Below are 13,273 nucleotides of genomic sequence, written 5' to 3'. Positions count from 1 at the left end.
AGGATTAAAGTTTATATATCATAGACATAAATTTTTAAATTAATCTGTTTTTGGCTGTGTTGGGTCTTCGTTGCTGCGTGCAGGCTTTCTCTAGTTGTGGCAAGCGGGGACTACTCTCCGTTGTGGTGCGTGGGCTTCTCATTGTGGTGGCTTCTCTTGTTGCGGAGCATGGGCTCTAAGCACACGAGCTTCAGTAGCTATGGCACGCAGTCTCAGTAGTTGTAGCTTGTGGGCTCCAGAGCGCAGGCTCAGTAGTTGTGGTGCATGGGCTTAGTTGCTCCACGTCATGTGGGATCTTCCTGGACCAGGGCTTGAACCCATGTCCCCTGCATTGGCAGGTGGATTCTTAACCACTGTGCCACCAGGGAAGTCCCTCATAGACACAATTTTTTAAATCTTGGTTTTTTTCTGGTTACACAAGTGATCTTTATCTTTTCAAAAAGTACTTCCTTTACAAAAGGAAATGTACAATTTACAGTGAAAATTCTGTATAACCTCCCCCCAGTCTTTTCTTTCTCTTTCCTTCTATACCCTGCTCTAAATTTAAGGGTATTGTTGTCAATAGTTTGGTATTTGTTTTTTAATTTTTGCTATAATATTAACATAAATGATTTATTTTGATGGAATGGAATTATACTATTTATCCTGTTCTTAAACTGTAACATATATAAGTATATGTAAATCTGTTAAAATCAACCTTCTTAATTCGTCTTTATTATCATTAATTTTGGTGTACTAGATCTTGACAAGGACTAAAGGAGATCATTTAAAATTTCTTATTCTGTTTCCATAGAGGTACATATTTCTGCTATACTTTGTTTCTGCTACTTGGTGGATTGAATTCTAGATAATTGTAAGTGAGTCTCTTTTGTATAGTTCAAAGCTTTTTGCTTTGAAGACAGCTGCAATGTTAACCTTGCTCTTGTAAAAACAAAAAAAATCATTATTTTCTCCATCATTTTGTTTTCAGTTTTTAGGAGTCTGTTTAAATGGCATGTGGTTAGTCACGTTTAGTTTTTTTGTGTTTTTTTAAATGAATTTATTTGTTTATTTGTTTGTTTGTTTTTGGCTGCATTGGATTTTCGATGCTGCGCAAGGGCTTTCTCTAGTTGTGGCAAGTGGGGGCTCCTCTTTGTTGTGGTGCGCAAGCTTCTCATTGCGGTGGCTTCTCTTGTTGCGGAGCACAGGCTCTAGGCGCATGGGCTTCAGTAGTTGTGGCACACGGGCTTACTTGGTCTGTGGCATTTGGGACCTTCCCGGACCAGGGCTCGAACCCGTGTCCCCTGCATTGGCAGGCAGATTCTTAATGACTGTGCCACCAGGGAGGTTCTCCTGTTTAGTTTTGTACCAGGTCTGAGAGTCTTTTATAGCTGATCTGATCTTAATCCATTTACATTTACTTTTTAATTTGCTTTTTTCTTGTTATCTATTTTTATTCTTCATCAGCAAAAAAAGAGAGAGAGAGAAATAAAGGAACTAATAGTTATTCTTTTTCAGATTCTTTTCCCTTGTAGATTATTACAAAACATTGAGTATAGTTCCCTGTGCTATACAGTAGGTCCTTGTTGGTTATCTATTTTATATATAGTAGTGTGTATATGTTGATCCCAAGCTCCTAATTTATCCCTCCATGCCCTGTCTCCGCCCGGTGATGTTTCATTATGTGTTTAGGATTTCTAGGGCAGTTCGAGACTGCTATAATTTAAATATTAACTATTACATATTTGAGAACTTAAAAAAAGCTGTAGTTGCTTGTTACACACATTTGGATGACATACTGGCTAAATAAAGAATCTTTGACATCTTTTTCCCATGAATATTCACATAGAAGAGTTTTCTGACTTCCCAAGTTTTCGTGAGAACTTTGAGGCTAGCCTGATATTTTCCCTCCTTTGTTGGTCATTGGTTTCTTCTGCCTAGATGCTTTTAAGATTTTTGAAGCTTACTGAGTTCAGCAGCATATGTCTGTAACTTGATGGTTTACTCCTATTTGTGGTGAGATCATTCAATCTACAAATTAAATTCATTATTTCAGAAGAGACCTCGACTATCTTTGCACTTTTCTCTTTCTCACAAGCAGAATTCCAGAGCATTGGAGTATGTTAATGAACAAAGCAGATAAAAATCCGTGCCCTTGTGTGGAGCTTAAATTGTAGCAGGCGTACACCAAAATAATAATGATGATGATGATGATGATGATATATGAGAAAATTTATATAGTGTTGTGGGTAGGAAAAGCAGTGTAAGAGGGATTAGAAGTACTGGGCAGTAGTTAGAGAAAGACAGGCCATAGATCACAATTTTTAATAGTCCATGTAGGCCTTATTGAGAAGGTAAAGGGAACAGCCAATGCAAAAGTCCTAAGTTAGGAGCATGTGTCACATGCTAAAAAAGCAAGTAAGCTGTGTAACTTACTTGCACAAGGAAGTAAGGAAAGGGAGTAAAATGATGGAGAAAGTAGAGGAAAATGAGGTAAGAATATATAGAAGCCGAGTTCAAAGCATGCTAGATTATATATGGCCTTGAAGGCTGTTATTTGTGGGTCACTATCATTCTGGGTGCTTTATTGAGAACGGTATGTAGAGAATGGTGGTAGAAGCAGGGAGGATGGATTGAGCAGTCAACGCAGTAATCTACATATGTGAAATGGTGATAGCTGTATGGACCAGGGAATTAGCAGTGAAGATGGTTAAGATCTCATAGATTTGGAAGTAAGGTGTGAGAAAATAAGAGGGATCAAAAATGACTCCAAGATTTTAGCCTGGCAGCTGAAAGGATGGAATTGCCAGCAACTGAGATGTAGAAGGCTGTAGATGGAGCTCATTTTAAGGAAATCATCAGGAGTTCAGTTTTGCGTGTTAAGAAAGAAATATCTCTTAGACATTCAAATGAAGAGTCAGGTAGAAGGTTTCACATGAGTCTGGAGTTCAGGAGAAAGAGCTGAGCTGGCAGTATTAATTTGGGTTAGCAGCATATGGATGACATTACCAAGAGGGTGATTATAGATATTGAGAAAAAAAGGCAGGGACTGAGGCCTGGGGTATTCACAGTATTACAATGTTGCCGAGGAGGGACAAGCTAAGGAGACTAATAAGGGGAGAACAAGTGAGATAATAGAGGTCGTCTCCTGAAGTCCACTAAAGAGAGTGACTGCTGAAAAGTTAAGTAAGATGAGAGCTGAGAAGTGACTATTGCAAAACAGTCATTCGTGAACTTAATAAGAGCAGATTTAGTGGAGTGATGAGAGTGATAAACTAATATAAGTACATATAAGAGGGAATGGAAGGAGAGGAATTGGAGACCACTAGTATAGATGATTTATATAGAGTTTGTTCTACAAAAGGAAGTAGAATTCTGGAGCAGTAGCTAGCAGAGAGAAGAAGATTAAGACTTCTTTTAAGAATGGGAGCAAAAGTATTTTTTGGCATGTGTCAAAGAAATGATACAGTAGAAAAGAGAACTCTGATGATCTTTTCCACTTTATTCTGATCTTTTCAATCATATTGGGTCTTTTACTAAAGAGGTATTCATTTCTTTAATGGATTTTTTTCTTCACTTTCTTTACATTTTGCCTCTGGTTGTCTCATTTCTTCTTTAATCTTTTATTTCAAGAATCCCATAATAAATTTAAGAGAATAGAGAAGTCCAAAATTTCTTGTTTCCTGGATTTATTCTTTGAAAGCCTCCTCAACTGTTTTTTGCTACTTAAGTTTTCTACAGTTTGTTGGTTACATATGAAGCAATTGAGGTATTGTTTTTTTCAGTGTTATTGATTGTATCGACAGTATTTATTGAATATTTGAGGATGTTGCTTAGATGCTCTCCTTTGTTGTGTTGCTGATATTGCTGAAGTGGAAGAGCAGATTCTGTAAAGAGCTATTTATATGCCTTTTCCTGGTCCCGTTTACTTATACTAATGATAGTTTTTAATATCCACTGGACACTTAACTGATAACATTGTTTATATTATTTGTGAAATACAATGTTTATTTTACTGGATATGCTTTTGCAGACATGAGATTTGCCTAAGTGGCCAGGAAGAAAAGACCATGGGTATTTGCATTTAAGCAGAAATTAAGATTTGTATGAATGTAGTAATGAATCAAAAGTTGGATTATCATAAATCAGATCCTGTTTTCCTGCTGGCATAATTATTTATTGGGACCTGCCATTTCTGACTATTGGTTCATCAAAAGCTATAGATATAAATGACCAAATAACCATACGCCTCATCTTTTTCTTGCATTTCAGAGAACCTTGATGGGATTTTATAGCAGTTGTAATCATCTAGCCTTAGTTTAATTTATGAAATAGATTTTAAATTATGTAAGTTAATTTGAATTGGTATAAATTTGTAGCTATAGGTTAGCAACTCTTAACTAAGGGTTGTATGTTAGAATAATGTATAGTTTTTCAAAATTCACATTTCTAAAGAACTCCCTGAAGTGATTCTTATGCTTAAGAACCATCACTTATAGAAAAAAAGTTATATATGTTTTTATTCATCATAAAAGCTAATATAGGAATGTCTAATTCAAAACTATTTTCCTACATAGAGTTTTCTTTTGCACCACTGTAAATTAGTAGAAAAATTGGTAAAGTCACATAAGCTTTTTACGCTTTTTTTCCCCATATATGTGAACTATAACTTGACTGTCAGGGCAGTTGTATGTTAGTAAGTTATCCCTTTATACTTTGCCAGAAATTCCATGCTATAAGCCACTTAGCATTTCATTGCCTCAGATTACTGGTGTAATCTGATCTTGGAGTAACTGCAGAATTAAATAACTTGCCCTTGTAACTTTATGGACTTTGAGAGATGGATATTCCCTGAGCATAAGCCAGAGAAATCTACCCCCAATTTTAGTGAAGTATTCAGAGTTTAGTTTGGTTCCTAAAGGGTAATATGAAAAGAGAATTTCTTAAGAGTTGATTGGAACAGTTAGGACTAGCTAGCTTACTGTTCTTACAACTTTGTTTTTTAGGTGTCATTGCAGATTAAGATCTTTTATTCCTGTTTCATGGCTCTTGCCGTAGGTTAGGCATTGCTGTTTTCATTAACTTGCTTAAGTGTAATCTTTTTCACCACTGTATTATCTCTCTAAACAAAAACATCCATCTTTGCCTCGGTTTTCACTTTTGTAATCAAATGGTGCAGCTAATAGTTTGCAGGCTGGAAAGCACCTTAGTGCTCCTGAGAAAGAAGAGGACCCAGTCGCTGTATCCCTACCTCAGCTTTGAAATTACAATCTCTTCATTTCTACTTTCTTGCACATTGTTCTGTTTTGGTGGTGGTGGTAGTGGAAGGATTGTTTAAGGAGTAAGGAAGGATCCACACTACTTGACTTGGTGGGCTAGGTCTTGAGCCATACCAAGTATTCCAATGCTTTGTTGGTAACATTTCAGACAACTAGTTATATTGTATGTAATCTGTACCTACCAGAGTTTATGTAATCTGTATCATCAGAGTGATAATATATGAAGACTTAGAAGTTGGATTTCATGAGATCTGGAAGTTTGCTAGGTAGAGCAGCCTGAAATTGAAATGAAGAAAGGACTTGATTGATTATGCAGGGTATCAGTTGCATAACTTGGAACTTGGAAGAACACATTGAAAGATCAGTCCATCCAAAGGAGAGACTCCTCTGGAAATTAAAATGAGGACTGTTGCTTTAAGCATTGAAAGCTCTGCCTGTGTTCCCTCCCCCGCCCCCACACACACTTTTCTGATTAGAAATGGTATGTTTTTATGTGATTTGTAAGTCAGTAACAATACTTACGACAAATATAAATACACCCTACTTAAGGAAGAGTGACTCAGAATCTCCTTAAGGGTTGAATTCCAGGCAGTATTTCCTTAGGTTTTTGAAATGTTCGCTCCCTGGTTAAGAACCCATTTTCTCCCAATGCAATATTGAAATTAAACTTTGAAAATTCTTATGTAATTTTGTTTATTATTGTGAAAATGTTTTGTCCATTACTTATAAAAATTATCTTTTTGGGGGTGCTTAATAAAACATTTTTAATAGACTAAATTAACATCTCCTTTCCCACTAGGATGTTATTTTCTTTTATAAAAATTATCTTAATATTTAAGAAATAGAGTCAATAGATAGGAAGAAAATGGGGAAATGATGGGGTTAAAACTCATGGAGTTGAATAGCTTCATTGTATAATCAATAATTAAAGCTATGTTATATTCTTACTAGTACAGCTATGCACAAAAATCTCACTTGGAACTTCCCCAAAGACCAAATAACAAATGCACCAATCAGCAGACCACACTGAAACTGTGAATTGAGCATTGCTTACTCCTAGTTTCTCCTTTTCACTTGGCATTGAAAAATGATCTTTTCTAATTTCCCTACCTATCCAGTTTTCTATTATTTTACAAAGGGAAAAGTTTCTTCTATTCAGCCATTTTTTTGTCTGTTCACTTTTGTCTCTTTCTCTTGGTCACGTTGCTGCTTCTAGTAGAATTTTTTTAATGAACCCGGTATTGATGGACATTTAGGTTGGATATGGCTTTTAAATATATCTTTTGATACAAAATGTTTATTTACATTGCTTAATACTAATGTTTTTCTGAAGGAAATTAATTTTAATAGTTTTAACTTGAATATGTTTTCTTATAGCAGAAAAAGAAAACTAAGAACTTCAATCCACCAACACGTAGAAATTGGGAAAGTAATTACTTTGGGATGCCCCTCCAGGATCTGGTTACAGCTGAGAAGCCCATACCACTATTTGTTGAAAAATGTGTGGAATTTATTGAAGATACAGGTAGGATAGAAGTATCATTGCAAGAGGTTTTATATAAAATTTCACTTTTGCTACACCAATAGTTTGTCAAATGTTCCTGATTCAAGCTAAAATTTGAAAGAGGTGTATCGTTCTCATTAGGATTGATTATCTTGAGTATTAATTCTAGATGTAACCATCTGATATTTGAAAGCAGTTTTGTCGTTAGCCAGTCATGCCTTTGTTGGACTTCTCTTTATTAAATGGCTAAGTCAAATACTAAAATGTTAAACTTACCTTTTTCTGGAATTTAGAATAACTCAGTTATTAAATTATGCTACTGTTCAATCATAGTTATGATTTGAATCAGTAATTTGAATGTTTGCAACATTTTAAGTCTAATACTATTTTTAACTCATTTTACACACGAATTTTTCTTTTAAAAATTCATAGCAATATTTGTGAATGTGCAAGAGGTAGCTTGTGATGTTACTATTTATTCAGCCCCACTAGCTTAATATGGTTTGTATGGTTTGAGTTGTATTTGTAAGGAGTGTGTAGATATCCTCACTGTTTCAAAAACAAGCCTGCTCTTATGTTTACTTTGTCTGATGAAACTATTCAGAAAGTAGTCAGAGTTGGGTTATAAAGGCAGAATATTATGTTTATGTGCATTTAAAATGAATACAAGTTAACCATGAAACTTCAGTGATTTGAATAGACTCCAAAATGTAATGGTTTGAAAACGTAAGCTAATTTCATTTTAGCTTTATTTATTCTTAATGACCTCTTTTGATAAACAACTATTGTTTAAAGAATAAACAAGCTAGGATGCCCATGTCCTATCTAAAAAATCAAGCTCATTTTTACTTAGGTGTATGTACGCCATACCATTTAATCTTGACTGTCAGCTAAGTTCTATATGTACATATTAGGTTGTCCGGTGAGAAGTGCTAACTTTCAGTTTTAATAACGATTGGAATATGGGGCAATACCTGTTATCCACTGGTATTAGAGTTGAAATAACCTATCTTCTCCCTTAAGTTAATAAATTTTAATTTATAGAGCCTGTATTTGTATATGCCTTTAATCATTTGTTTTTTCCTTCAACAGAAGTATTAGGCAAATTTCTTTATGTATTTCTGTCCATCTTTAGCATAGTAGAAATGCAGAAGTTCTTATAATATTAGCTATCTGCTTTGAGGTAAAAGAAATCTCATTTTCTCTAGTAATATAATTAGGCCTTGTGGATATGACTGAGCAATTCAAGAAGACTTTTCTTTAGTGATTAGAAAATAATAAAGTAATAATGGATTGCATTTTGTACATTTATTTTTATAATTAAAAAGTCCCACTTCTTGAATATTTTCATGGTAGTTGAGTGATTTGGCTTGAGGAAAATAAATTCCAAGTGTAAGATAAAATGAAAATTCTAGTTCAATTCTTAGCAACATTTGAATTAGTTCAGTCAACTGGCAGGTAATTTATATATTTAAGTGCTTTGTTAGAAGTATACTTAGGTACCATAAAACCATAAGAATACTTATATAAAGATTAAAGCTAGTTCTTTTGTTGATGTAGTAGTATGTATTATTTTGTTACTGATTAATGCTAATCCATTTTAGCAGAAATTCTCAGTTGTTTAAGAATTGAATATCAGATTCTCATTATGGACTGGAGCAGCCATCTCCATATTTAAGGTTTAACTTGTACCATAAATATAATCAACACCCTTGTTTAGAGGACTAACCTTTTAAACAACCCTGAAGAAAATATGGTGGAAGTTTTTAAAATCAGCTTTACTGTCATAACTTACATGCAATAAAATTTACCAATTTTAATTATACAGTATGAGTTTTAATAACTATAGTCATATAAGCACCACCACAATCAAGATTTAGAACATTTTTATCACCTCAGAAAGCATCTAGTCTTTTGTCAGGTATGATGTTAGCTCTTAGTTTTTTGTAGATATTCTTTATCAGGTTGAAAAGTATCCTTCTGTTTTTTTAAAGAAAGCACTGGCTCTTTTATTTTTTTTATTTTTTAAGATTTTTATTTCTTTATTTTATTTTTTTTTAAGTCTGTCGGGTCTTAGTTGCGGCACGTGGGGTCTTCGTTGAGGCACGCGGGATCTTTCTCGTTGTGGTGCTCGGGCTCTTCGTTGTGGTGCTTGGGCTTCTCTCTAGTTGTGGCGTGTAGGTTTTCTCTTCTCTAGTTGTGGCCTGCGGGTTCCAGAGCGCCAGGACTCTTTAGTTTGCAGCACGCTGGCTCTAGTTGAGGCACATGAGCTCAGTAGTTGTGGCATGTGGGCTTTAGTTGCCCTGCAGCATGTGGGATCTTAGTTCCCTGACCAGGGATTGAACCCACATTCCCTGCATTGGAAGGTGGATTCTTTACCACTGGACCACCAGGAAAGTCCCAATCCTTCTATTCTTAGTTTGCTGCATTTTTATCCAAAATGGATGTTGATTTTGTCATGTGGCTTTTCTGCTTCTGTTGATATGATCCTAGAGTTCTTATTAAAGTCTGTTTATGTGGTGAATTATATTAATTGATTTTTTTTTGAGGTTTTTTTTTTTTTTTTTTTTTTTTGGCTGTGGGATCTTCATTGGGTCTTTGTTGCTGTTTAACGGGCTTCTCATTGTCATGGCTTGTCTTATTGCGGAGCACAGGCTCTAGGCACTCAGGCTTCAGTAGTTGTGACTCATGGGCTCTAGAGCGCAGGCTCAGTAGTTGTGATGCATGGACTTAGTTGATCTGTGGCATGTGGGATCTTCCTGGGCCAGGGCATGAACCCGTGTCACCTGTATTGGCAGGTAGAATCTTAAGCACTGTGCCACCAGGGAAACCCCATTAATTGATTTTTAAATGTTGATTTTTAAACTAACCTTGCGTTCCTGGGTTAGTCATACACCATTTGGTCATAATGTTTTATTGCTGGATCCAGTTTGCTAAAATGTTAAGGGTTTCTGTATTCTAAGAAATATTGGTCTATAGTTTTCTTTTCTTGCAGTGTCTTTGTCTGGTTTTGCTATCAGGATAAACCTAGCGTCATAGACTGAGTCTATTTTCTGGAAAAGTTTGTATAGAATGGTAATATTTCTTTATTAAATTTCTGTAGAATTCACCCGGGAAACTATATGGACCTGGAATCTTGTTTGTGAGGAGGCTTTTAACTATACATTAAATTCCTTTAATAGATACAGGGCTGTACAGATTTTCAGTTTCTTCAGTAAGCATTTATTGTGTCTTTCAAGGAGTTTGTCCATTTCATTCAAGTTGGCAGAGGTGGTTTATAAAATTCCTTATCACACTTTTAATGTCTGTAGCATCTGTCTTCTCTTTTGTTTTTGGCATTACTGATTTCTTTTTTTGTCCTCTTGAGAGAGGTTTATCAATTTTCTTGATCTTTCAAAGAACCAACTTTTGGTTTTATTGATTTTCCTCTCTTGTCCATTTCTAAATTCATTGAATTCTACTTTTTTTCCTGTTTTCCTTCTTTCTGCTTTCATTTTGTTTCTTTATAGTTTCTTAAAATGGAAGCTAGCTAATGGTTTTGACCAGTCTTCTACTATAATGTTAAATGTTTAAAAATTTCCTATAAACATTATTTTAGCTGTGTGCCACTGATCTTGATATGTTGTTTCCATTTTCATTCAGTTCAAAATACTTTGTAATTCCTCTTTTGACTTTTTAATTTAACTCATTGATTATTAAGAGTGTTTTATTTCTAAATGTTTTCCAGATATCTTTGTTATTCATTTCTAGTTTAATTCTATTGTAGTTGGAAAACAGTTTGATTTCAGTGTAAGTTTATTGAGACTTGTTATTTGTAGCCCAGAATGTGGTCTGTTTTGAAGAATGTTCCATGGAGCCTTCAACAGAATGTTTTTTAAGCTGTTGGGTGAAGGGTTCTATAAATGTCAGGTCAAGTTCTTGAGAGTATTCGTCAAGTCTTGTCTATCCTTACTGATTTTCTTGTTGACTTGTTTTTTTTAATCGAGTACTATTGAAATCTGAAATCATGATTGAGATTTGTCTGTTTCTCCTTTCAGTTGTGTTAGTTTTTGCTTCATGTGTTTTGAAATTCTTTTAGTTGCACATACATTTAGGATTATGTCTTTTTTTATGAACTGACCTATTATCGTTATGAAGCATTCTCCTTGTTCTGAAGCCTCATTTGTCTAAAATTAACATAGCCAATGGTATTTTCTTTTGAGTAGTGTCTATATGGTATATCTTTTTTCATCCTTTCATTTGTATCTTTATATTTAACATAGTTTCTTATGGATAGCATATCTGAATCTGACAGTCCATTTCTTTTAAGCAGAGCGTTTATTTGATCATTGGCTTTTCATGTAATAATCAGTATGACTGGTTTTAAATCTGCCATCTTGTTTTTATTTTTCTTTTTGTCTCATGTGAACATTATTCCTTTTCTTTTCCTGCCTTCTTTTGGATTAACTGAATATTTTTTATTCTATTTTAACTCCAGTGCCAGGGTTATTAGTTATATTTATCTGTTAGGATTTTTTAGTGGTGCTCTAGAATTTGAAATAATAAAAAGTTCAGAAAGTTAAAAAGGCATCAGTTATCACTTTTATACCATCCTAGTGACTTTGGTTTTTAAATGAATGGACAACGATGTACAGTTTTTACTATGTGGCCACTGGTTTAAAAGATGCTGACTTTATTTTTTCATTCATTTTTGCGGGAAAAGGGGACTTGTACATAAGGTCAGTCCTGCTCCCTCAGAATCATGTTAAATGTGGCTAACGGTGTGGTACAGAACTGTAGTTAGTTGTGCATTTGTGATTTTTATCACTGTTTGTTTAATCACAGTTCATCTTCAGGCAACATTACACCACCATGATATGTAGCTTAAGAACCTTGGAACAGTGCATTTAACCCTCCTCTCCCTTGTTCTTTTGTTGTACATTTTAATTTTCCAATATGTTTTAAACATCACAATATATGTTCATAATTTTTGCTTTAAACAGATAATTATCCTTATTTTTGAAAGATATCACACTCTACAATTCACCCATTTAAATTGTACAATCCAGTGGTATATTTGTATATTCACAGAGTTGTGCAGCCATCGGCACTTTCAATTTTAGAGCATTTTCATCACTCCCAAAATAAACCCCACCCATTAAGCAGTCACTCCCTCTTCTCCACACCCACCCCCCTTAACTTTCTGTCTCTATAGATTTACCTGTTCTGGTCTTTTATGACTGGCTTCTTTGATTTAACATAGCGTTTTATAACATCAGTGTTAGCATCTATCAGTACTTCATTCATTTTTATTGTTGAATAATTTTCCATTGATGAACATTTGTGTTATTTGCCACTTTTTGACTATTGTGAATATTGCTGCTGTGAACCCTCCTGTAAAAGTTTTGTGTGGACACGTTTTTCACTTCTTTTGAGTATATATACCTAAGAGTGGAATTTCTAGATCATATGGTAGCTCTATGTTTAACCGTTTGAGGAATTTACCAGACTGTCTTCCAAAGTGGCTGCACCATTTTACATTCCCACCAGCAATATGCAAGAGTTCCAGTTTCTCCACATCTTTGCTAACACTTATTTTCTGATTTTTTGATTATAGCCATCCTACTGGGTATGAAATGCTATCTCATATGGTTTTGATTTGCATTTCCCTGATGACAAATGATGTTGAACATATTTTCAGGTGTTTATTGGCCATTTGTATATCGTCTTTGGAGAAGCATATATTCAGATACTTTACCTTTTTTTTTCGGTACGCGGGCCTCTCACTGTTGTGGCCTCTCCCGTTGCGGAGCACAGGCTCTGGACGGATGCGCAGGCTCAGCTGCCGTGGCTCACGGGCCTAGCCGCTCCGCGGCATGTGGGATCTTCCCAGATCGGGGCACAAACCCGTGTCCCCTGCATCGGCAGGCAGACTCTCAACCACTGCGCCACCAGGGAAGCCCCTGGATACTTTACCATTTTTAAATTGAGTTGTTTGTCTTACTGTTGAGTTTAAGAGCTCTTTATATATCCTGGATACAAGTTGCTTTCAATATGACTTGCAAAAATTTTTTCCCCAGATTCCTTATTGGTATCGTTTGAAGCACAAAAGTTGAAAATTTTGATGAAATCCAGTTTTTTAAAAAATTTTGTTACTGTGCACATGGTATCATATCTAAGAAGGTTTTACCAAACCCAAGATCACAAAGATTTATTCCTATATGTTCTTCTAAGAGTTTTTTTGGTTTTAGCTCTTTCATTGAGGTCTATGATCCATTTTGAGTTAATTTTTGTGTATGGCACAAGGAAGGATTCCAGCTTGATTCGTTTGCTTTTACGTATCCATTGTCCAAGCACCATTTATTGAATTGCCTTGGCATTCTTTTTGAAAATCAATTGACTGTAAATATGAGTACTTCTGCACTTCCACGTATATTCCATTTATCTATATGCCTATCCATTTTTTTTATATATATTTATTTGGTTGCACTGGGTCTTAGTTGTGGCAGGTGGGCTCCTTAGTTGTGGGTCA

At 35.0% G+C, this 13,273-nt stretch overlaps 1 protein-coding gene across 2 annotated transcripts in view; it reads left to right on the top strand.

Moving 5' to 3' along the window:
- ARHGAP5 (Rho GTPase activating protein 5) overlaps positions 1–13,273 on the top strand; it is a 73,829-nt gene that overhangs the window by 28,430 nt on the left and 32,126 nt on the right. Inside the window, exon 3 of one of the 2 annotated variants that reach the window (XM_082856022.1) lies at positions 6,639–6,783. In XM_082856022.1, the coding sequence (XP_082712148.1) occupies positions 6,639–6,783 (145 nt within the window). Of the gene's footprint in view, positions 1–6,635; positions 6,784–13,273 lie in introns of both variants that reach the window. The other variant, XM_082856021.1, reaches the window with a different exon arrangement.

This window comes from Leucopleurus acutus (genome assembly GCF_964270905.1).
Source record: "Leucopleurus acutus genome assembly, chromosome: 1".
NCBI classification, from domain to species: domain Eukaryota; kingdom Metazoa; phylum Chordata; class Mammalia; order Artiodactyla; family Delphinidae; genus Leucopleurus; species Leucopleurus acutus.
The sequence above is the reverse complement of the archived record's forward strand: the minus strand, read 5'-3'. Positions and strand labels throughout refer to the sequence as shown.